The 23,424-nt window shown below is 38.0% G+C and overlaps 1 protein-coding gene across 4 annotated transcripts in view; it reads left to right on the top strand.

The window, feature by feature from the left end:
- The first annotated feature begins 9,854 nt into the window (after positions 1–9,854).
- ENPP2 (ectonucleotide pyrophosphatase/phosphodiesterase 2) overlaps positions 9,855–23,424 on the top strand; it is a 76,767-nt gene continuing 63,197 nt past the window's right edge. For all 4 annotated transcript variants that reach the window (XM_079796340.1, XM_079796338.1, XM_079796339.1 and 1 more), the window contains exons 1-3: positions 9,855–10,002; positions 10,221–10,323; positions 20,228–20,383. In XM_079796340.1, the coding sequence (XP_079652466.1) occupies positions 9,970–10,002; positions 10,221–10,323; positions 20,228–20,383 (292 nt within the window). In that variant the 5' untranslated portion in view covers positions 9,855–9,969. The remainder of the gene's footprint in view (positions 10,003–10,220; positions 10,324–20,227; positions 20,384–23,424) is intronic.

Raw genomic sequence — 23,424 nt, 5'->3', positions numbered from 1 at the left:
ATCATAGAAAGAGGCTGGTTAAAATAGGTCCATACCACGAATCAAATGCTTCTTCCTGTTGGTAGGTTCAGAGGGCAACTGAGGTGACTCTGGAGACAGCTTTGAAAGCACTGACCTGAGAGCCAAAGGCCAAGGTTAATGTTCCTTTTCTGAGAGTTCAGAGGCATTGGAATTTGCTTCCCTGCAGTGATAATTTCACTAGTTCTGCCCCCCGCCCCCCGCCGCCCTTTTTAGTCCCCTTCCTCTACTCTTTTTGAGGTATGTTTCTTAAACCATAAAGTCCATCCTTTTAAGCTGTACATTTCGGTGGTTTTAGTACATTCTCAGGGATGTGCAAATATCACCACTATGTAATGTTAGAATGTTTTCATTACATCAAACAAAACTTCATACCCAAAAGCAGTCACTCCTGCATCACCTGACAACCACTAATACTCCTTGTTTCTCTTGGATTTACCTATTCTAGATGTTTCATATAAATGGAATCATACAATATGTGGCCTTTATGTCTAGCTATTTTCACTTAGCATGATGTTTTTCAATGTTCATCCATGTTATAGCATGTATCAGAACTTCATTCCTTTTTATTGCTGATTAATATTTTATTGCATGAATATATTTTACTTTGTTTATTTATTAGTTGATAATTCTGCTATGAATATTTATGCCCAAGGTTTTGTGTAAACATAAGTTTTTAGTTCTCTGGATATATATCTGAGAATGGAATTGCTGGGTCATATGGTAACTCTATTTTCACATTTTGAGAAACAGCCAAACTGTTTCCCAAATTGGCTGCACCATTTTACAATCCTACCAATCATGTCTGAGGATTTCAATTTTTCCTCATCCTTTCCAATACTCATTATTATTTTTTAAATTTTAGCCATTCTAGTGGGTATGAAGTTGTATCTCGTTGTAGTTTTGATTTGCATGTCCCCAATGAGTAATGATGTTGAGCATCATTTCATGTACTTATTATCCATTTATGTCTTCTTTTGAGAAATGCCTGTTCCAATCCTTTGACCATTTAAAAAATTGGGTTGTGTGTCTTTTTATTGCTGCATTGTAAGAGTTCTTTATATATGCTAGTCACTAGACCTTTATCAGAAAATATTTATCAATTTTTTCTCCCATTCTGTAGGTCCTTTTACCTTCTTGCCATCTTAGCAAATATTATGTCTTCCAATCCATGAATGTGAATGTCTTCTCACTTCTTTAGGTCCTTTACACTATAATTATTTCAACGATCCTCTCTTGTTTTCCATGTACAAGTTTCATACTTCTTTTGTTAAATTGACCCCCAAGTATTTTAGACGTTTTTGATACTATTGTAACTACAATTGTTTTCTTAATTTCATTTCAGATTGTCCATTGCTAATGTGTGGACCTATAACTGATTTTTAATTGTTTATCTTGTATCATGCAACTTTCTAGAACTTATTTATTAGTTCTAGTAGCTTTTTATATATTCAATAGAATTTTCTATATACAGGATCATGTAATCTATGAATATAGTTTTATTCCTTTTTTATTTGAATACCTTTTAATTGTTTTTATTGCCTGATTGCACTAGCTAGAAATGCAATACTGCATAGAAGTGGTGAGAGAAGACATGCTTGTCTTGGTCCTGATCTTAGGGGGAAAGCATTTAATCTTTTACCATTATGTATAATGTTAGCTGTGAGTTTTTTGTAAAGTCTTTTATCAAGTGGGGAAAGTTCCCTTTTATTTCTAATTTGTGAAAGTCTGTAGCTATTGTTCAATTGCAAAGGGAATCACAGAAATGGCAGTTTTGCTTCCTCCCCAAGAGGAAATCATTGTGCTGCTGAGTATGTGATTATTCCATTCCAGTAGCAAGCGTACACTTCCTTTTAGGTTTGAGTTCAAACAAATGTCTTGAGTTGAAACACAAATTCTTGGGGCTTTCCAATCCAAATAGAGGGTCTTTATTATTGTAGTTGAAACCTGTAGTTGAAAGCTGCCTCCAGAGTCATCCTACCCTTTGCCAAGTAAGTGCTGCTCATTTTCTCCTGAGGTTAGTGAGGAGGCAGAAAGAGTGATTCATAGCATTTCTAATTTTAATTTACATATAATCTCACCATAAGTAAAAAGGAATTTTCCTAGAACCTATGTCACTACTAAGCACCTATTATGTGCCCAGCACTTTGCTGAATGCTGAGAACATGATAGCAGATGCAGTCTTTATCACCCTGTATATAATAATGGCTAATATTTGTGTGTTTTCTATGTTTCAGGCACTGAGCTACTTGCTTAACATGCATTGTGTAATTTGGTCTTCATATCAATCCTGGGTGACTATCATTTTGTTGTTGTTGTTAAAAGTCACCCAAATGTTAGAGAACTTAAGCAAGGTTTCACGCTTGAAAGTGGCAGACCCAGGTGAGTCAGGCTCTAGAATCCAGGTTCTTAGTCTCTATATCAAGTGGTTCCTTTCTCCTGTTCTTTGGGCATTTATGCTCTTATTGTTAAGACAAGAAACGCTCAGATAAAACAGGGAAGCCTAGAGAGACAAGAGACAAATGTCTTTGGGTAGAATCTAGGTGTTCTTGAACTGAGGATGATGCAGTGGGTGCTACAGTTAAGAGGGGGAATATTGTGAAGATGCTGAGCCCTGAGGAAGGCTATGGATTGACTAAGATTTGGATGAGTGCATTGGAAAGAGGAGGACTTCAGGGCTGAGAATCAGCATGAGGAGAAGTGTGGATGCAGAAATAAGCCTGGACTCCTTGGGGGAATAGCTTGACTGGAATGAGTATCCATGGCTCATCAATGAAAGATCTGACTTGAGACCATTTGGGTCAGATTTTGGGATGTACATGCTACAACACAGGGTTGGATTTAGGAAAGTATTTAAGTAGTGGACTTAACTTAGTTATTTGTTGTTTTGTTTTCACAAATTGCACTTCTTGAATTTCCAGGTTTCTGTGAAGGTGCTGTTGGGAGAAGGGAGGTGTCTGGTTATCTGGAATCCAGGCTCCCCACCCCGTTAAAGTACAGCCACTCTAAATTTAGATGTTGGTATTCCTTTTGAGATTTTACTTGAAAATAGGGTTTTAGTGCTTAAAAAAGGGTTACAAAGCACAGAGTTAGCCAATAATTCTGCTTTACAGATGAAGAAACGTGGGCTTGAAGTGACAAAGCCAGTTAGTAAGAGAGCAAGAATTCAAGTTCCAAGTCAAGTCTCAATGCCAAGTAACTTCATTCAACAAACATTTATTGTCTGGCTGTTGTCTCCCAGGAAAGATGCAAAGCTCTGTGGAGTGCAAGGATGACTGGTCCCTGCATTCGAAGAGAGATCACAAGGGATAGAGGTGCCTAAAAGGAGATTACAGACAATGTGGGAGCAGAGAAAAGGACCCCATTGCTTTTCATGGGAAGGGGATAAGCAGGGAGTGGGGAGGATTCGCAGAGGAGTGACACTGGACATGAATCTTCATGACTATGTTGGAGTTTTTCAGGGAGATGTGGTGGAGAAGGGCATTCTAGGCCAAAGAAACAACATATAATAAGGAATGAAGGTGTGAGAAAACACAACTTAATTAAGGAATAGCAAATATTTTTCTAATTAAGAAAACTTACATTCTTCTGTGCCACTCATTGTACGAGGCAATTTGCATGGATTATTTCATCTAATACTCTTAAGAATCGTATGAGCTGGAAACTGATGAGAAAACCAAGTCTTAGGATGGAGAAGGGTCATGCAAGGTCTCACAGTTAAACAGTGGTAGAGCTGGGATCTGAACCCAGGGGGCTTAATGTCACCTTGAGAGTCCTATGTACTTTGGTAGGCAGTTTGGATTTTATCCTCTTGGTCAGTGGTTCTCAAACTTGTATCAGAATCACCTGGTGGGCTTGTTAAAACCTGGATTCTGGGTTCTATCACCCCCGGAGTTTCTGATTCTGTAGGTCTAAAAAGGATTTGAATTTCTGGCAAGTTTCCAGGTGATTCCAACCCTGCTAGTTCAAGGATCACACTTTGAGAATGACTGTGATGGACAGCCATTAGAAGGTTTCAAGTTTGGGAGGAAAATCATCAGATTTGCATTTTATGTAGGGCTCTCTGGTCAAGGAATGGGAATAAATTACAGGCTGAATAAGAGAGAACTCAATGAACTGGTGTTTGAAGGGGACAGAGAGGACATAAGGAAGAGCAGTTAAGAGATGAACTTCTAATACCCATCCATAAGCATGAAGATGAAGGGATGAGTCTAAAAGGGAAAGAAAATAATTTAGGTACTAATAGCATTCAGAAAGCTCTGATAAATGATGGTAATCATTATAATTAATAAATAGAACCTCTGGGTAGAGTGTCTGATTTAGCAGCTAGATGAAAGAATGGTTGTAGAAGAAAAAATAGTTTTAAGGTTTCCTTGAGTAGAAATGAAGAGGGAAGGGTGAATGTGTTGTTTGGGTAGCTGCATCTTAGATGTGTCGAGTTGAGGCCCTTGTGGGGTGCAAGAGAGACTTCATGTTATAGAGAGAAGAGGACTAAGCTGGCTGAGGGGACTTGGATTCTAGTCTTGGCTCAATCACTTATCCACCACTTTGGAGATGACACGCACCCTTTCAACCTCCATTTCTTCACCTGCAAGTGGAGTTAAGAACAGCTTCGCAGCCTGCCTTTGTAAGACTGGAAGGTAATGGATGAGCGTCTTCAACCCTGTGGTGAAACTTGGGATAAAAAAAAAACAAAACTTTTCTCTGATTATATACACCCACCCACTCGTGCTCAGATATTCCACAATCCACATTACAAAGTAGGCTCAAGATGAAAACTTTCAAGAGGTTCACACACATGCTGGTATGCCATCTGGCCAAATGGTGACAGCCTTCTTCCATTCACCTGGATGTTTCGCATGCAGGTTTCAGGGCAGCTGAAAAGACGTAGACTTAAGCTGAGTTTTGAGTTTTAAAATGTTTTATTACAAGCTAGAGTTAGGGGCAAAGCTGAATTATTTTGTTGTGGTAATTCTTTTTAAAACTCAATCATGAACCAATGTATTTTCAGTGTTTAAAGTCAGATATAACTTTACTTTAAATCAACTTTTTCAGTTGATTTTTAAAACTACTGGCCGATGTTTTAAAGCTACTAGCCTATCCCTTATTTTAACTATGTAATTCTAGAATGTTAGCAAATGGATGTCTTTCTTATAAGCCAATTAAAAGTTAAGAAGTGACTCTACTGAATATGTATTTGGTCATCATCATGGTTGAATATTCATTAACTCAGGAGTCATACTTAATGCCTTCGTCCCCCTCAACCCCCATACCCAATTCATTAACAAGTCTTTATATCCTGACTCACCTGGGTTTCTACCTCTCCACTACTCCCATAACCTTTTGGGTGGGAGATATCACTATCTTTTGCCTGGATCGCTGACATTGTTTCCAAACTTTTCTATTGTATTCATTTCTGACACTCTCCAATTCTTATCCACATAGTACAGAGATTAATACCTCAAAATCTGATTAAACTTCCACCTGTTTAAGCCCTTTTAAGCCTTTCCATTGCTTTTAGGATAAAGACAACACTACCTAGCATGACCATTGAGGCCCCACATGAACTGGCCTCTACTAACCTCTCCAGTCTCATTTCATCCCACGCTAACTTTTGCTTTCCCTATAGAAGTCAAACTGGCTGTCATTTCACCTTATGCATGTGCTGAGGTCCACTCTACACACAACCTTTGTGCATCCTGTTCCCTCTCTCTAGAATCTGCACAGCACAGCTCAAGTGATGCTCCACAAAATCTCTGATCCTGCTGACTAGATCAATCCTGAATTACAGTAGTTCCCTCTTGTCCATGGTTTTGTTTCTTTCACTTTCAGTTACGCACAACCAATCCTGGTCTGAATATTAAATGGAAAATCCCAGAAATAAACAGCTCATAAGTTTTAACTTGTGTGCCTTTTCCATTTCTTTCTGTGTCTATTTGATGACAATGGAGGGCAGCGGACTATATCTGGTTCAGTTCCCTACATAATACCAGTGACCAGAACAGTGTTGGGTACACAGTAGGAGCTAATGAATATTTGTGCAATGATTGAATATTCTTAGCTGAGATTGTTCTGGTGGAGGGGCTTATGCTTAGATTCCATTGGCAGTAAATGAAATGCATGGAAATTTATGATATAAATTGAAGCCCTTGAAAGATGTGACAGTGTTGATTTCAGCTCTCAATTGTGTAATAACCAATAGCGCAAGCCCTGTTTGCATTTGAATAGGCATATGCTGTTTCTCCACTGGAGAACCCCCCGGGGACTTAGATTACTCATAGAACTTTGCATCTGTGGTTTAGAATCTTAAGTGGTGTCTACTTGGTACACATTTGCAGTCCTGGATTGCAGGAGCCAATTGAGCCAGCTTGTTTCTCTATTAGCTGTTAGAATGTCTTGCTCAATTTAGATTGGCAAAGGACTGCTAGCCTGTTTTTATTCTGACTTTTCTAACAGCCCTCCACCACATCAGAATTGAAAAACAAGACTTAACTCAAAAAGTTTTAAAATAGACTCTGAAGAATACACCTGGAATTTGTCTTCTTACTTTCATAGTGCATGTGCTGTAGTTATTGCTAACTGATACCACTGAAAATCAGGTGGCCAGTGAATTGTCTAGCATCCTAGTGTTAGAAGTATTCTGGGAATGGTGTTAAAGTCAAGGCATGTTAATTCTGCATAATGAGAAACTGGATATAGATAAAGTTTGAAGCAGTTCATGAAAATGTCATAATTACTGCAGGAGGCAAGAGTGACAACCCTCAATTACATCTCTCTCAGATATCACTGTTAACCTCAAGCCCTCTTACCTTAATCAGAGCTTGGGAACAAGGATTCACAGAGCCATTTCATGAAAAGGTAGACTGTGCATTTGTATAAATGCAACTACTGTATTGCAATTAAGCAACACACACACTGCTGCTTTGTGCCACCAGCAAGGTAAATAAAAGACCGTTCTGCTGCTTACAGTTTGGGGATGATTTCCATGGAGGAGAAGCCATGGTTTGTCACCAAGAGATCTGAACTTTAATGTCCAATCCATGTAAATGTTATTAATAATATATTAAAATTACATTATGAATTAGATCGAGCAAGTCAACTTTCAGGGCATAAACAAATGAACTCAGAGTAATTTATTCTAATGCTCTGTTTCTCTAAATGTGGTCCTTACATTACTTACATCAGAATAGTCTATTGTGCCAGTTCTTGTCTGGTTCCTAAACCCCCCTTCCCTGTCCCCACCCCTTAGACCTAATACATCAGAATCTTGGGGAGTAGGCCGTAGGCATCAACACTTTAAACAAGCTCCCAAGGTGGTTCTTTTGCTTAATAAAGCTTGAGAACCACAGAGTGATTTTTAGGGCCTGAGACTTTCAAAGATTTGTTTATAGTTCTGGGTTTTCTTCTGCCAGGGGGCAGTGTTTTCTGACGTACAGCTAGATTAGTAAAGCATCCTGGAAGTGAATTTAAGTCTTTCTCATACATTTTCTTGATTACTGACCCGACCGTGGATGGCCTTATATAAAAATCTTATAAACTGCAGAGTAGTTTCTTAAGTTTCTGAACTTTCTTAATTTGGTTTTGTTCTAGAATATTTTGGACTGTATTTCAGTCACTTTAGTTGAGTTTTTAGACCTATGCATTATCAGACTTTTTGGTTTTCTCAGTTTTGGACAATGAGAGTTGTTTATTTTTTGTTTTGTTTTTTTAGAGGTAATTGTATTTTGTAATTGATTTGATGCCCAAGGTATGGATTTTGGTCATCTTCCTGAGAATTAATATATAATGATGTCTTATAGTAAAATTCTGGTTAGCTATGGTAGATGGTGTTGCGTGTGTGTGTGCGTGCACATGTGCACTTATGTGTATGTGTCTGTTAATGAACTCCATATGCACAATGACCTGGTAGAAGATAAAGTTCTTTGGCAGAATGATGAACAGAAATAGTGACTGAGCTCAATCCTCTTAGATAATTGGTAACAAGTGCTGTACAGAAGCCAATTATGGATCAACTTGGCTATTATACTTATGGCTTTTTCTCCCTGCACAGCTACTCTGCATGTCAAAAAAATTAAGAGATGGTGTTCAGCTCCTGAGTCTAATTTTATTTTCAAGGGGAACCTTCATCATTCTCAAACTGAGTTTCCACGATCAAATGTCAGACAGAATCTAAAGTTGTTGGAGTCCGGCAGGGGCCGGGGAGGTTGGAAGGACAGGGAGGCAGGGTTTGAAGGACAGGGAGGCAGGGTTTGAAGGACATTGAGAACATCGTGGCATAGGATGCCATCAAAGGCTGCCTTGATGTTTTCCTTTTTGGTTTATAGTGTGTCTCTGTAAAAACTAGCCTGCATCTTGAAATTGAATATAAGTAGGAGAAAAATCTTACACGTTTTTTATTTATTTATTTTATTTTTTAGCCCTGCTGAATACCCCACTCCAAATCATTTCAGTATGGCACACAGATTAAAGTAAGAGACTTCTAGAGAAAAATTCATGGGCCAGCCCTCTCGCCAGAGTGCTCAACTAAAGGGGTTTTAGAAAGGCAATGTAATGTTTGTCAGTGTTTTCTTTTTTTCAGTGAGCTGTTACTAAGTCCTAGAATATATAATGCCGCCCAGGCCTACTGTGCAGCCCACTATAGTAAACAAGTTCTTGCTTTTGTGCTATCCTGTTTTATTTAAGCAAAGCCACCGCTCCGCTGCATGGTGAGTGGTGTATTTGTTTATATACACGCATGTTCTCTGTGGGAGAAGGATGGTCGCTGGGCCTGGGGAGGGAAAACCCAAGGCCGAATCTTCTTCCCGCATTTGGATCCTAAAAGCATACAACATTTAAATCACTTTCAGACTTAGACGACTCGATTTCTTTTCGATGGCTCCTGGCTGCCAAATAGCTTAATAAAGAAACTTTAATGCTCACAATAGCCTCAAAGGACACAATTTGGTGGGGAGAGGGCTGGATGATAATTTAACTGGGAAATAACCAGGGAAACAGTTCTTCAAAGATAAATTCTTGCACCACTGAGATTTCCTTCCTAAATTCAATCACTAATAAAGCTTCCCCATCCACCGCCCCCCCCCCACCGCCCCACTCCCCACCCGCCTCACTCCCCACCCCACACACCAAGCTGACAGTTTTTCGGGAAGAGGAGGCAGAAACAAATTATTTCCCCCCTCCTCCAGGGCAGAGGACTTTCTGCTGCTTAGCTGGCATTCCCAGTGTTGTGATAAAAGTTACTTCTCTAAACTCTCACAACAGGGGGAACATAATGCTGTCTCTTGTGTTAGTTACAATCTGGGGAGACTTGGTCCTGAGAAATACTTGAGGAGTCAGGAGTAGCTGCGAATGTGGCAACAGGAGCAGGTCATTTCAACGGCCAGAAAAAATAAATACACGAGACACAGAGGGGAAGCAATTAGGTTTATAAATGATAAAACTTTCCTGTTTTGTTTTGTTTTTTCTTTTAAAATAATGCCGTGAGGTTGATGATCCCTTATAACTAACTACATTGTATACCTTCAAAGCTTAAAGCTGGTTAGAAACCCCTTGCCAGTTCTGTTTCATTTTTATCGGATAAAACACATTTGGTTTCTTTTTGAAAGACCATGTTTTTGTGAGGGAAAGGAAAATGAACATGAGCTGTTATTGGCCCCAGCAATCCAAGAAACCCTCATGTTAGCAGAAGAAACCACATGAAAGTGTGTGTGTTAGGGGAGGGACCGATAAGGGGGTGGGGAAAAGGAGGGTGATGTTTCCAGCCTCTTAAGCTCAGGGCTGTGATTTGTGGACAGCCTGTGATGCAATCGAGCTTTGGACAAATCAGAGCAGCCTGTCAACCTCCCAGGTGGGATTACATGCAGTTAATAGACTGAGCGCAGAGCCCCAAAAAGCAGTGCATTCAGTGTGGGCAAAGAGAACACACTGCAAAAGGCTTTCCAAGAACCCTCTGCCATGGCAAGGAGCAGCGTGTCCCAGGCGTGGCAGGTAGGAGGAAGGTGGAATGGCAGGGCTTGGTCTTCAGAAGCAGCTCCAGATTTTGTTTTTCTTTTTGTTGTTTTGAGAAATGAAGACAGCGCTTGATGGTGAATTTGGAAGCTTGTGGGATTGGGTGGTGACGTTGAAGTCATTTGCATTTACCTTCCTAGAATTTGATGCAGTCTTGTCTAGCTGTATTTGACAACTCGATCTCTTTATTCCCTTAGGTGATATCCCTGTTCACTTTTGCTCTTGGAGCCAATATCTGCTTGGGATTCACAGCAAATCGAATCAAGAGGGCAGAAGACTGGGATGAAGGCCCTCCTACAGGTAAGTGTTGCAACTACCTGCATTTTCAGCCTTTTAAAAGTGTTATACACTAGGTCATCAATAGAAGCTCAGTGAGAAAGGCATCTTTAAATAATTTTGCAGTATAACTAATTTAGTCCTTGGTTTCTCCAAAATAAAAGCAGCTTTGTGTATCAATCAGGTGAGAGAACGTGGTTTTAATTAAAGAACATTTATGATGTCTTCGTGATAACTAGCCATTTAATTCTTTCTACACTGCAATTCATACATGTTAAGACAAAATTAGAAGTCTTGTTAATAGAAAAGGCTAAACTAGAAGTGGTGAGAGCAGGTGCTGCTTTAATATTGGAGATACGTCAATCGGATTGATTATCTGGTGGTGTTGGATATAGTGCTTATCTCCAGAAAGTTCTGACGTAGGGGCAAAGAGGAGTGGGAGTAAAAAAGGCAGTGAGCTGACTTCAAGAAACTTCAGAAATTTAGGACTGGCAGAGTAAGATTTACCTAAAATAGGAAAAAGATTTTTTAAAAAGGAGGTGCTTCAAATTTGAGCTCATTGTTTTTTCTTTCGGCCTAGAGAAAGGTAAGTTTTAACAGTGTACCTAGACTCAGCTAATAGACCCGAAGTGAAAGCGTTTCCTTTTACAATACATGCGCCCTAAGCAGTGTGGGAGTTCTTATAAAGGAGCTCCTTGTGCAGATGGAGGGGGCTTAACTGACCAGGTCTTAAGTAATGAGTTAGTTAATTTCCTGGAAATTGGAGCTGCTGATGGTTTTATAAATAAAAATTACATATTAAGTAATGTGTACTCTAGGGGGCAATATTTTCTTGACTTTGCCTGACATCTCAGCATGTTTTTGTCTGCCTTCCTGTGCATTTTGTATTTCTCTGTATTTCTTGACCTGACTGCTATAAAAGGCTATCACCTGTCTCTGGTTAGCCAGCATGAGCTTGTATTCACCAACTTATATACATATATTGTTGGATTACTAAGTCTTCCTTATTCTGAGAAGTTACTTTTGTGTGTCTTGCCAGAATTATATGAGAAGTAGTTTAGTGAGTTGAAGTGCGGTATGGTTGGGGTGAAAAGTGAGAAAACAAATAATAAAAATTGCACCCCCAGGGAACCAAATGGACACAATGAGTTGTCTTCTGTTGGGGGGTGAGGGGAGAGAAGAGTGGATCACTGGGCTGGAGAATCCCGTTTTTATTGGTAACAAATGCTCTCTTCAAAGACCTCTTTTTCTTGTTCCAGACAAGTATAACTCCCATTAACACCAACTGTAACTGCACAGACTGGAGAGGGAGGGGAGGGTGGTCTAGCTGATCCTTGGGATGGCCGTGTGGGCAAGCTAGCAGCTCAGCAGCCCACTGCTGGATCTCTCCAATGCACCCTACAGGGAACTTACTCCGGTTTTGTATTAATATATCACTTCGGCTGAAACTGATAATTAGAAGCTGTTTCCTTAATGAATGTGTAAAATCCAGCCCCTCATTATTTTTGGAAAACAGTCATGAAAGTCCTGGACTTGACAGCCTGAATTCATGTAACTTCCTGTGTGGTCTTGGACAAGTCACTTGTGAAGTCTGTTTCCTTAGCTGTACAATGAGGAGCAGATCTAGATGATTTCTAATTTTTCTACTGGATTAAAAAAATAAAAGCCCATGATTCTATGTATTCTGTGCCATTGCCTCTGAATGTATGTCCTCTCTCTGGAGAACTTGGAAAGTGTAGGCCACAGTTATTAATCCTGGAACATATTTTGTGTATAACAAACTATTTCCCTACCTTATAAGAAACAGCTATAAGAACTAATGAAATAATGCTACTTCTGGGAAAATAATATGATCTATATTCAAATAAATCTAAGTGATCTACACTATAAAATATTTGCTTCTTGAATTATTTGAGGAAATCATCTATTATTTTAGGCCTCTATGGTGTATCTTCTAGAATAATTTATTAATGACAAGTCTGTCTATATGAAGCTTATGTCTAATGACATAATGACATTTACTAGTAAATCTGAGTTTTAGGATTTTGGTATGCTGGCACACTTTTTTATTTTTTATTTTTCTATTGATGGAGCTTATCTGCTCTTTAGGCAAGACCAGAGATGCACTTCGGAAAATGGGTGAAGGCATCGTGCAGAGACTCAAAGCATTTTAATCTTATTAAAGGCAATATGTGCCTAGAAAGGGCCTCCCTCAATTAACACATGTGGCTGGTTATTCTGTCAGCAAAGATTTCACATCAGGAAATACTGGGTGAACTTTTCTATTCATATTAGAACAAGATACTGGGAAGAAAGACAGCCATGCCTGTGTTCAGCAACACTTTGATGTTTACAGAAATCTGGGAAGCTCAGTGCTTCCAGGTTGTTTCACAAAATAGAAGGAACACAAAGGGTATTAATATATGGCCAGCTTCAGACTGATCAGAGCACGATCCCCCATTCAGAAGCACACAGTGCCTTGTTTGGTAAATATCGTTCCTCAAGCTCTCAGCAATAGCTGAGGACGTCCTACACACATGCAGCTGCTGTACTATGGACTGGGCTGCTAGTTTCAAGGCTGTTGCAGTGCAAACAGACTGTTATAATTAATTAACTAGCACATTTGTTAGTATTTATTGTTGGGACCTGGTGATCTATTGGAAGTCATGGTGGAATAGGGTGTCTTCTGCCAGATCATAAAATATCTTATAGATGTATTAGAAGATATGAAATGAGCAGAGCCAGTTATAATTCTGTTGGGTAAATATAATGGGCAATCAGGTAAATGAGATGGCTGAGATACATTTTCAAAGACAATGTAAGTGATAAATGCAATTTAGCTTGACATCTTTATCCCATACCTACAGCTGATGCAGCCAGTTTGATTCACCTTTAAGACGGCAAGAGAATTTATGTGTATACAGGTGTGTGTGTGCACTCATGTACATATGCATCCATGTGTGTTTATGGTGTTGTGGAGTCTGTTTTACTAAAATTTGTGATAGATATTCTTTCAGTCTCCAGGTGAAAAATGGGATATCCTCTGAAGTATAAACAACTTAATACTTGAAAGATGAAGGGAAATTGTAAGCTTGTGAATGGCTGGCTAATAAACTTGAAAGCTCAGTTCAATTTATTATCATTTTTAGTGGCATGAAAGTTATAAGTTTGTGAGTGTGAATGAAATTCACGGATATAAATATGAAATGAATTTCTCTAACAACTTTATGAGCAAAGCTTTTCTTTGTGAATCATAGAGAAATCAGACAATAATAAGAGGAATGAGGTTGTTCATGTTCATTTGATAACTTTAAGAATCTCTTTTTACAAGGAGAAGGAAAAGCTATTTAAAAGATGGGCTAGTAGCATGTAGGAAACTACAAAGCTGGCAGATATATCAACCCTCCTCTGTAAGGAAAACAATCTCATGATGTCATGGGGCTTTGTGTTAAACCTAGTATAGAAATCTGGGGTTTTAGTCAATGGACTGAAATGACCTGAATTCAAATCTAAGGAGAGCACAGATATTTCAGTTCTTTGTTACATGGAGCTTTGATGCAGTGATTTTTTATTTATCTTAAAACTATACAGAATCCCCTATCTCGTTTGCAAAAACAGAAATTTCGGTCCTCAATATAGTTCAACATAGAATCTTGAGTCAACAAAAAAGTATCAGTTCTACCAAAATCATGTCTTAAAAAGAACATAATTTAGATAATTCAGAGCCTATGTACAAAATGTGAAAAATCATTTGTTAATGAAAACAGTACTTTAGTTATATTCAAATGATCTAAAATTTTAGCCAGGCCTTTGCTAGCTCGAAGTAGGCCTAGAGATCAGATTTTCCAACCAGAAAAGTGGGATAATGTTGCCTCTCTATCAGAAAAGAGTTTTGAAAACAAAATGCCGTATTAATGCTGATGACAATACAAGATGTTGAGTATTTGATGATATATTTAATTGACCTTCAATTATGTTTGAAGGCCAGTGTTTAAATTTTTATCTCGTCAATTTGATAATACTTGTGATTAAAAAAGGACAGTGTTTCACTGTCTTGCAATAGCTTTGCAGATCATTCAGAATTACTCTACTGACTACCATCACAAATGTGATTGGAGTGGTTTAGAAATTAAATTCACATTTTTTACTTTTAAGATTGAAGTTTATAGAACTCTGTTTTGTTGCAGCTTATGAGGTCTTTCTACGTGAGGACGCTGCATTTATCCACACACTGAAAGGGCAGGTGTTTGAAACGTCCCAGGCAGACTTATTTATTTAACACGTTGTCTGTGAACTCTGACCCAGCACCTGTCAGAGGAGGGAACAGTGGTATTGGCAAAAATGGGTATTTACAGACAGTGGTGAATTTGGGAAACAGGCCTGTATGCGGGTGCTGCTTGCTAAGATACGAGGTAAAAAATATCAAAGGAAAACGGCAACTTCAACGCAAGAAAGTATGACCAGGAAGAATGAGTCACATGATCCAGAAGAGGCATAGACAGTATTACATTCTAGAGTTGGGTGACATCTCGAATGTCATCCATGTCCCCTGCCACCTTTCCCTGCCTTTTATACTTCAGATGGGACGGGCAGACACAATGTAAATACCCATTTTTGCCAATACCACTGTTCTCTCCTCTGACAGGTGCTGGGTCAGAGTTCACAGACAACGTGTTAAATAAGTAAGTCTGCCTGGGACGTTTCAAACACCTGCCCTTTCAGTGTGTGGACGTTTCAAACACCTGCCCTTTCAATGCTCTTAGGAAAGGAGGCAGCATAGCAGTCTGTGAGCTGGTTCAAAGCTTTAGTTGCTCTCAACTTTCAGGAAACACTCCAGCTGAGAACCACGGGAAACGGGAGGAACAGATAGGGTGCCATATCTCAAACTCTGCTCCCAGGGCCAGACAAAACTTAGAAAGAAGAATCATCCAGCTTTGGGCTGAGCTGTTTTTAAGCTTAAATACTGCCTCTCTCATCGGCCATCATCGAAATCTGGAAGTTTCTGTTTTGCAGGGAGATTTGGAGGGAACTATGATTGGGAGTCCAGGAGGAAGTAATGCTCAGGTCACAACTCTTGTCATGAATTAGGTCCTTTCCAATTAGGTTCTTATCAATAGTATTTTTACCTGTATAGATAGCACCAGAATTCTACAGCACTACCTGTGTGTGTGTGTGTGTGTGTGTGTGTGTGTGTGTATATATATATATATATATATATATATATATATATATATATATATATGGTAAGATGGAGTGCTTCAGAATTGAGGTCTTATTTAACAAAGTAAAAAATAATTTTACTTGGTTTTCTCAGAATTATGAATTTGGAGGAAATAAATCATGTTTCACATTGGTGTTTTTCAAAGTCATGCTACTGTGAAAAATAAGGGAAGCAGAACATTGTTTTTATGCATATCATATATGTACACATATGCAGGTTTTAAAATTTGAAGTCCCATATAAAAACAAAAAGTGTCGCTAGAGACCTGTAACCTTTATATTTTAAGATTCTGGAACTGACTTGTATCTTTGAAGTAAAGTAACATCATTTAAGTATGTCATTAAAAAGGCAGCAGTAGACGTTTAATCTCATAAAAGTATTGGCAAATGCCTCATACAAAATTCCAAACCTCCCTCATACACACATTTTGACTTTGATTTGATCCTTTTGAGGGTTTTTTTTTCTTTTATGGTTTTGTTGTTGTTGTTTTTTCTTTAAGTTCCTTGTTAGTTCTGAGCTTTTATGGACATCTCAGTAATAATCTAAGATAAAAATTATGGGATACTACAAGTTTATTGATCCTTCAGTTTTTATTACACCTTTCAATAAATTATAGAGCCAAAGTGCTCATGTCCATATTCTCTTGGTTTTTAGGTTAGATAAAGGAAGGCTTTACAGATGTTTGAATTCAGATTTGTAGTAAGGCAGGGAATCTTTCCATATTTAGCCATTGAATCAGGTACAATAAAAAGAGAAGTCCTAAAATCTGTTATTAGCCTGGAGTGGGGAGAAGGATAGGGGTCCTGGGCATAGCATGAGAAAGTCAGGGCATAGAGGATGACTTACAAACTACAAAGAAATAGGGGCAGGAGCTTGTTATGACAGAAGAGGCAGGGATGGACTAGGCCCTGCAAAGGCAAAGTTCATTCTGTTCTACTCTATCATTTTATATTATTCAAAAAGGTGCAGCAGTTCAAATTCTTGGGGTTATTGGATTCAAAGTACTACATGGCTCAGTCCATCTTCCCACTTCTTTTCCTGCCTTTGTCGCCTGAATCCACGTCAGCCCTGAATGAATTTTGACATCTGTGTCCCATATCCACACACACCCAGGAATTAACTCCGATCCAAAAGCTGGTGGTAACCCAGTCTTGGGTACAGTATTTTTTTTAGGAGATAGATCTTGCCATTATGAGTGTAAGGACAGCTTTCTTAACAAAGCTGTCTTCAGTTTAAGGGTTGGAAAGGAGTATTGTAATTGATAGGAGCTAGCTATTGAATGAGATTCCATTATTTTCAAAAACAAAGTGCAGGATAAATTTAGAGAATGGTTAAGAAAATAGAAAAACTCACATTGATAGAATGAAGAAAGTTTAAAAATGGCTAAAATTCATTATGTATTTTGGAAGTAAAGAAAGAGATAGTGAAGAGATTAGATGAAGGAAAAGCAAAGGACATGAATAGAGGAAAATTTCAAATGCATGCTGGGACTCCATAAAGAAGAGGAGATGGGGCAAGTAAACAACTGTAAACAATGTATTTTGAGATCTCTTATAATCTCAGCTATAAGCATAGTGAAGCATATTAATGTATGCAGCTCATGGGAATGAATGCTACTCAGAATTTATTAGATGACTGTTGGAAAGATTCTGTCAAAGCAGTACTCTTAAAAACAAATAATTCAATCATAAGCATTTTCCTTCTCTTTATTTTTATTATAAGACTTCCTCTAGTTTTCCTTTTTTCACATCTCAGTCCCCCCTGTCTTATCTCTCCCCTCCCCCTGCCCCAGTTTCTTATGGTCCAGCATGCACTGTTGATAGGTTGGCCAAAGTCAATAGAAAAATGTGGTTTATGAACCAGAGGGAAGGCATTGCTTTGGAAACCTGACATTAGTTCCTAAATGGAACTGGCTTGGTTTGTATGCATTTCAACATCTCACAGTCAACCATGCAAAAGCGTTTCACATCTCATGGTCTAGTGAATCTGTTTGCTTAGCTGAACTGATCTGATGCCATAAAGGCTAAAACAGGGTGATTCTGACTTCAAAGAGGACAGAGGAGTAAGGGATGAACAGGATGTTCAGATAAATGGCTTCGCTGAACCTAGAAATGTCATTTAGCATCTGTTTTCCCCTGTGCCTCTGTTTTCTTAATTTTAAAAGAAATTCATATTGATTATAAAAAATTAAAAGATTATAAACATGTAAATAAGGAAATAAAATTACAAATAGCATGGCATAAATAACACTTATTAGGATATTTATATGTAATACATATTATGTAATAAATATTTTATATATGTACATGCATATATACATACACACATGAGAGACAGAAGTATATAAATAAACAAACAAAAAAAGTAAAAAGTCTCTTTGTCTCCCTCTTTGTTAGTCATTTTCCCCAAATGTAATTTCTGTAAATATTTCATTACAGGAACAAAAAGTTGATTTTTAAAAAGTTATGCATACTTGCACTTTTTCTTCATGCTTCTGCCCCCACCCTCCCCCTCTCCCTCATCGCTAGCTAGCTCTGGCTCTGTTTTTATTTTTTATCATTTTCTTTATTGCTCTTTTTATTTCAGTTATATGTACTACGTAATATTATAACACTGTTTTGTACTTTGATCTTTTTGTTTTGGTTATTGTTAATCTTCACAAGAGGATATTTTTCCATTGATTTTTAGAGAGAGTGAAAGGGAGGCAGGGAGGGGGAGTGGGGAGAGAAAGAGGGAGAGAGACACATCAATTGGTTGCCTCCTACATGCTCTCTGACCAGGGTGGGGAATGAACCTGTGACCAATGTATGCCCTTGACCCAGAATCCACCTGCTGGCTGACACTCTAACCACTTCGCCACACTGTCCAGGGCTGTACTTTGATATTAAAAAAGAACTTGCTTAGACATTTTGTAGATCTTTCCATATTAGCCTACACAGATCTGCTCATTCTTTTAAGGACTGGGCAATATTTCATTTATGGCTACAGTGATTCTTGTACATATATCTTAGCAAATTTTTGCAAATATGTATGAGAGGTAAATTCCTAGTAGTGGAATTTCTGGATGAAAGACTCATATGCATTTTAAGAACTGATAGATATTTCTGAATTGTATTGTATTTTACAAAAGTATCTCTAGCAACAGGCATGACACTGCTTATACATTCTGTTCAAAAGAAGGTAATTATTTTGTAAGCTAGGGTGAAGATCCAGCTTAATTTTTTTTTTCAGACAGCCTGTTGTGCTGGAATAACTTACTGATTAATCCTTCTTTCACTTACTGATTAAGTTTTCATTCTTCCTTTGATTTAAAATGTTACCTTTATAATACAAAATAATATTGAATGTAAACTGTAATTTAAATTTTTTTTAAAATTAAAATGTTACTTGCATTATAAAATAAATTCTCAGATATTTGGTCCTATTTCCTCACCCCAACCTCAACACTGATCTACTTACTTTCTAGTACCAATCAATCTATGCTAATTATTTAACTTCAGAATATATTTTACCATTTACTCTTCATCAACCTACTCTTTCTTTTCTATTTTTTTCTATATTTATTTTTTATAAACATTTAATATTCTTTCAAGTAATTTTCTATTTTTATTGTGAATGCAGTGAATCTTTAGGTTTATTTAGGAAGAACTGATATTTTTATAATGTGGATCTTTTTACCTCCAAGATGGTATGTCTTTCCATTTAATTAAGTCTTTTAAAATATCCTTATATAAAGTTTTAATGTGTTCTTCATGTAGGTTCTACAAGGGTCCTATTACATTTATTCCCAGATATTTTATCTTTTAAGTAGTATGATAAATGGAACTTCCATTTAACTTTTAGTTGATTCTTAAGATTTCTAGCTATGCAATGATCATATGAAAATAATGAATGGGAATGTATTTTTGACAAGCCGAGATTGTGGAATTTGTGTATGTGTAACTCTAGTTAGAAGTATAGGTTTTTTAAAAAAATATATATTTTATTGATTTTTTACAGAGAGGAAGAGAGAGGGATAGAGAGTTAGAAACATCGATCAGCTGCCTCTTGCACACCCCCTACTGGGGATGTGCCCGCAACCAAGGTACATGCCCTTGACCGGAATCGAACCTGGGACCTTTCGGTCTGCAGGCCGACGCTCTATCCACTGAGCCAAACCAGTTTCGGCAGAAGTATAGGTTTTGTGGATGGAAGAGATCTTAAATCTCTATTTCAATCCCATATGGTCAGATTGTTCTCAGAACATTTAGTCTCACTTTTCCTTACAAAAAAACTATGGATTTTCAAATAGGGAAATGAGCTCTTGTCTCTCAGTACATAGATCGAAGTTCTCTTCTGCCCTGACATCATTCACATCCACAGAGACACTGACTCTCACAGATTTGTAGTCATAATAATTGTAAAAAGCATAAACCCAATAGCCAACACTTGTTACACTTCCTCTATGTCTGACCGCCTGGTAAGTGTTTTGCATGGATTGTTTCATTTAATTCTCTTTATAACCTTGAGTTACTTTTATTAATCCCTTTTATTAATCCCCTCACTTTACAGATGGGAAAACTGGCACAAGAAAGCAACAACCTGCTGGCAGGTGACAGAGCCATGCTGCTCAGCCAGAGTCTGACTGCATCACCGCACTGCACCGCTTCCCAGGGCCACCCCTCCATGGTGACATGACTCACTTCTTTTGTCTCTTGTCTCTTGCAGTGTTATCAGACTCCCCCTGGACCAACACCTCCGGATCTTGTAAGGGCAGATGCTTTGAACTTCAAGAAGTTGGACCTCCTGATTGTCGGTGTGACAACCTGTGTAAGAGCTACAGCAGTTGCTGCCATGACTTTGATGAGCTTTGTCTGAAGACAGGTATGCAACCTTTGGGTCCTCTAACCTCGATTAGATGGCTTACCAACCCCTACTGTTGTACACCCTTCTTTTGCCAAACCAAACTCTGGGTTTGAGTTTTGCTTCTTGAATGACTTGTCAATTGTATGATGAGTACACCCAGCATGACTCTTGTTTCCATACAAGAAGGTTCTTAGCTACAGTCATTACCTGATTTTGGAAATATTTGTGGCTGGGCTTTTTTTTTTCTTTAATCTTCATCATTTCTGTCTCTTACTGTCAATTCCTGCATTCACTGCCAGGGCACCTGGGCTGAAATTGTGCATGCTCATAAAGTGTTGGTTTTTTTTTAAATTTGCATCTATCTATCTATCTATCTATCTATCTATCTATCTATCTATCTTGCACAGTTTCTGGCATTTGTTTATTTCATTGTATCATATAGTGAGTGACTATGGTCTACCCGGATTTTATTTCCTGTTCTCTGTGCAAGTGGAAAATTGCTCTGGAATTGGGATCACTTGCTTAGGGTGGCTCTAAAATCGCTTTCTGGCATATTTCTTCTATACTAGAACAGTCAGTAGAATTAACAGGCTTCTGAAGCACTTTTGGAGACTTTTGCCATCCCACCTGCACTGTGTCCTAAGCCCAGTACTTTATGTAGGACTTGGACGATACCTTGTTGGCTGCCCACCGTGCCTCTGAGCAGCATCACATACAAACTCTCTGAGAAAGATGACACTCAACCCTGCACTTCAGACCACTAGGTGCAGAAATTCCACAGCTCCGTGGCCAAGTTATTATTTGCTTTTGGACTTCTATGATGAGATAATTCTTTAAAAAATCTGATTCTATTATCATTGATTTTGCTCTGATCTTTCTAATAATATCATTAGAAACAGAGACATCATTCTCCTCTACTAAGGAAATAGTCCTTAATTTATATGAAAACTGACATCAACTCATTTATTAGTTCTGATTTGTTTGTTTCCCCCAAATAAGAAATGTTTTATTAGGTTGTTTTTTTGCACAATACATTTTCCAAACATTTTGGCATTTTTGGGGGGAGGAAAGGGGGGTTACTTTCCTTTGGAACTCCTCCCAGTTCCTTGGTTGTGAGTCTGCAAACTTAAATGCTGAGAACCTTGTAAACTACACATATGGATGGAACAGATGTTTCAGCAGAGTCCGTTGGCTCTAAAACATTATTTCAAACCAGCAGCCGGTGTTTGCTTGGCAGTGAGGAACTAACTAACATTTTACGTTTCCTCTCTATGTGGTGTATCTTATCCCTGACGTCATGGCAGCCATCTGGATTCCTGATCTCAGAGCTCCTTGCAAAGTTTAATGGATCTCCTGATGCTAGCTTAGCCTTTTCTGAACGTAGCTCATGCCTTTCTTCCCAGGTTTAATAAATATGGTCTACAATAACATTTTAAAGTCATTTATTCTCCATGCATAAAGATAACATATGCCAAATGTGGAAGAATCAAATATCAATCAAATATTAAATAACCACAAAAGGCTAAAGAAAACAGTCTTTGCAATTCTACTTTGCTGATAGAAGCACTCTTTGGAGATAAGCACAATCAATGTTTCAGTGTAAATTCTGACTATTTTGTGTGTTTCTATATTTATACAAGTGTGTATATATATATGCCTTGTGAGGGTGTATCTGTATTTACATATCTTTATACACACCATCCTTCAAATGTCTGCATAGTAGTCCATTGAACAGATATAACCTACTTCATTGAGAAATTGATCAGCATTTATATTTCTCTCCATTTTTACTATTATCAATGTATCATTGAACATTATTCATGCACATTCATATTTTTGTCTATTTTCCTTAAGATAAATTCCTATGAGTGGGATCAAAATGTATATGCATTTAAAAAATTAAATATATATTACAAAAATTACACTCTCAACGTTTATATTCCTCTCCAAGGGCACAAGAGCTACTACTCTCTTTTCAGCAGTTCTCATTTTTAAAATGGATATCCTCATTTTTAAAGTCTTTTTTTCGGATCTGATAGGTAACTTTCTTATCATCCAGTAAGGTTAAATGCTTTTATGCTTATTCCCATGCTTGCTTTGAAAATTAGGCAGTTGATTGACTCATACCTTGCATTATAGTTCACTCTGAACCCTGAGTTTTTAAAAACTTCATTATTCTATGAAGTAAGTAGTTCCTCAGTAAATCAAACTTGTTAATAGTGATGCTGTTTTGCAAGCAAATGGATTTCCTTATGGAATTTGGGGAGGAATAAAAGTATGTTAGAGGGTAGAATTATCCTTGAATTGGGGGAAAAAATCCCATGATCTCTATCAGTCAAAGTAACCTTGGAAATGGCTGACCATTGAGACTGGAAGGTCTGGATAAAGGAATTCCAAGCATTTAATCTTCTTGGGAAGAGAAGGCAGTGGAGATAGGAGAATGAACTCAGAAAATGGAATCAGGATGCAAAGGTAACTCTAAAAGAATGGAAATGAAACAGTAATGGCATGATTCCCTAGAATGGCAACTAATATCTCTTTATCTATTTATTCACTTAACAGTGGTGTGGCTTAGTAGACCATTAATAAGGAGCAGCATGGTTTTCTAAAATCATTGCCTTCCCCTTAGGATATATTTTAGGAGATGAAGACTTGAAGTGTCTTGTAGCTCAGAAGAGGCTTTCTTGACCATTCTATCTCAACCAGAGACCCTACCCTGTCACTGTCTGTCAGTGCCTCCTGCTATTTCTTTCCTAGTGCTCAGCACAAGCTGACATTATCCTGTTTTCTTGTTTCCTTGCTTATGGTCTGTCTGTCCCAATTGGAATGTAAGCTCCATGCAGACAGGATTGGGTCTTCCCTCTTCACACCTAGAACATGGAAAACATAGTAGAAGTATTTATTGAAGAAATTAATTTACTGTGAAGTGTCTCAATATGGCAATCCTGAATTTAAAGAGTCATATTTTGTTTTCATGGTAATTTCCAATGGGATGGAATAGCTGTTCATGGAATACCGCACGTGCACTAGGCACAGTCTCAGGCACTGGAGATAGAATG

Source organism: Cnephaeus nilssonii (assembly GCF_951640355.1).
Source record: "Cnephaeus nilssonii genome assembly, chromosome: 18".
NCBI classification, from domain to species: Eukaryota; Metazoa; Chordata; class Mammalia; order Chiroptera; family Vespertilionidae; genus Cnephaeus; species Cnephaeus nilssonii.
This window is presented reverse-complemented; position numbering and strand designations above follow the sequence as displayed.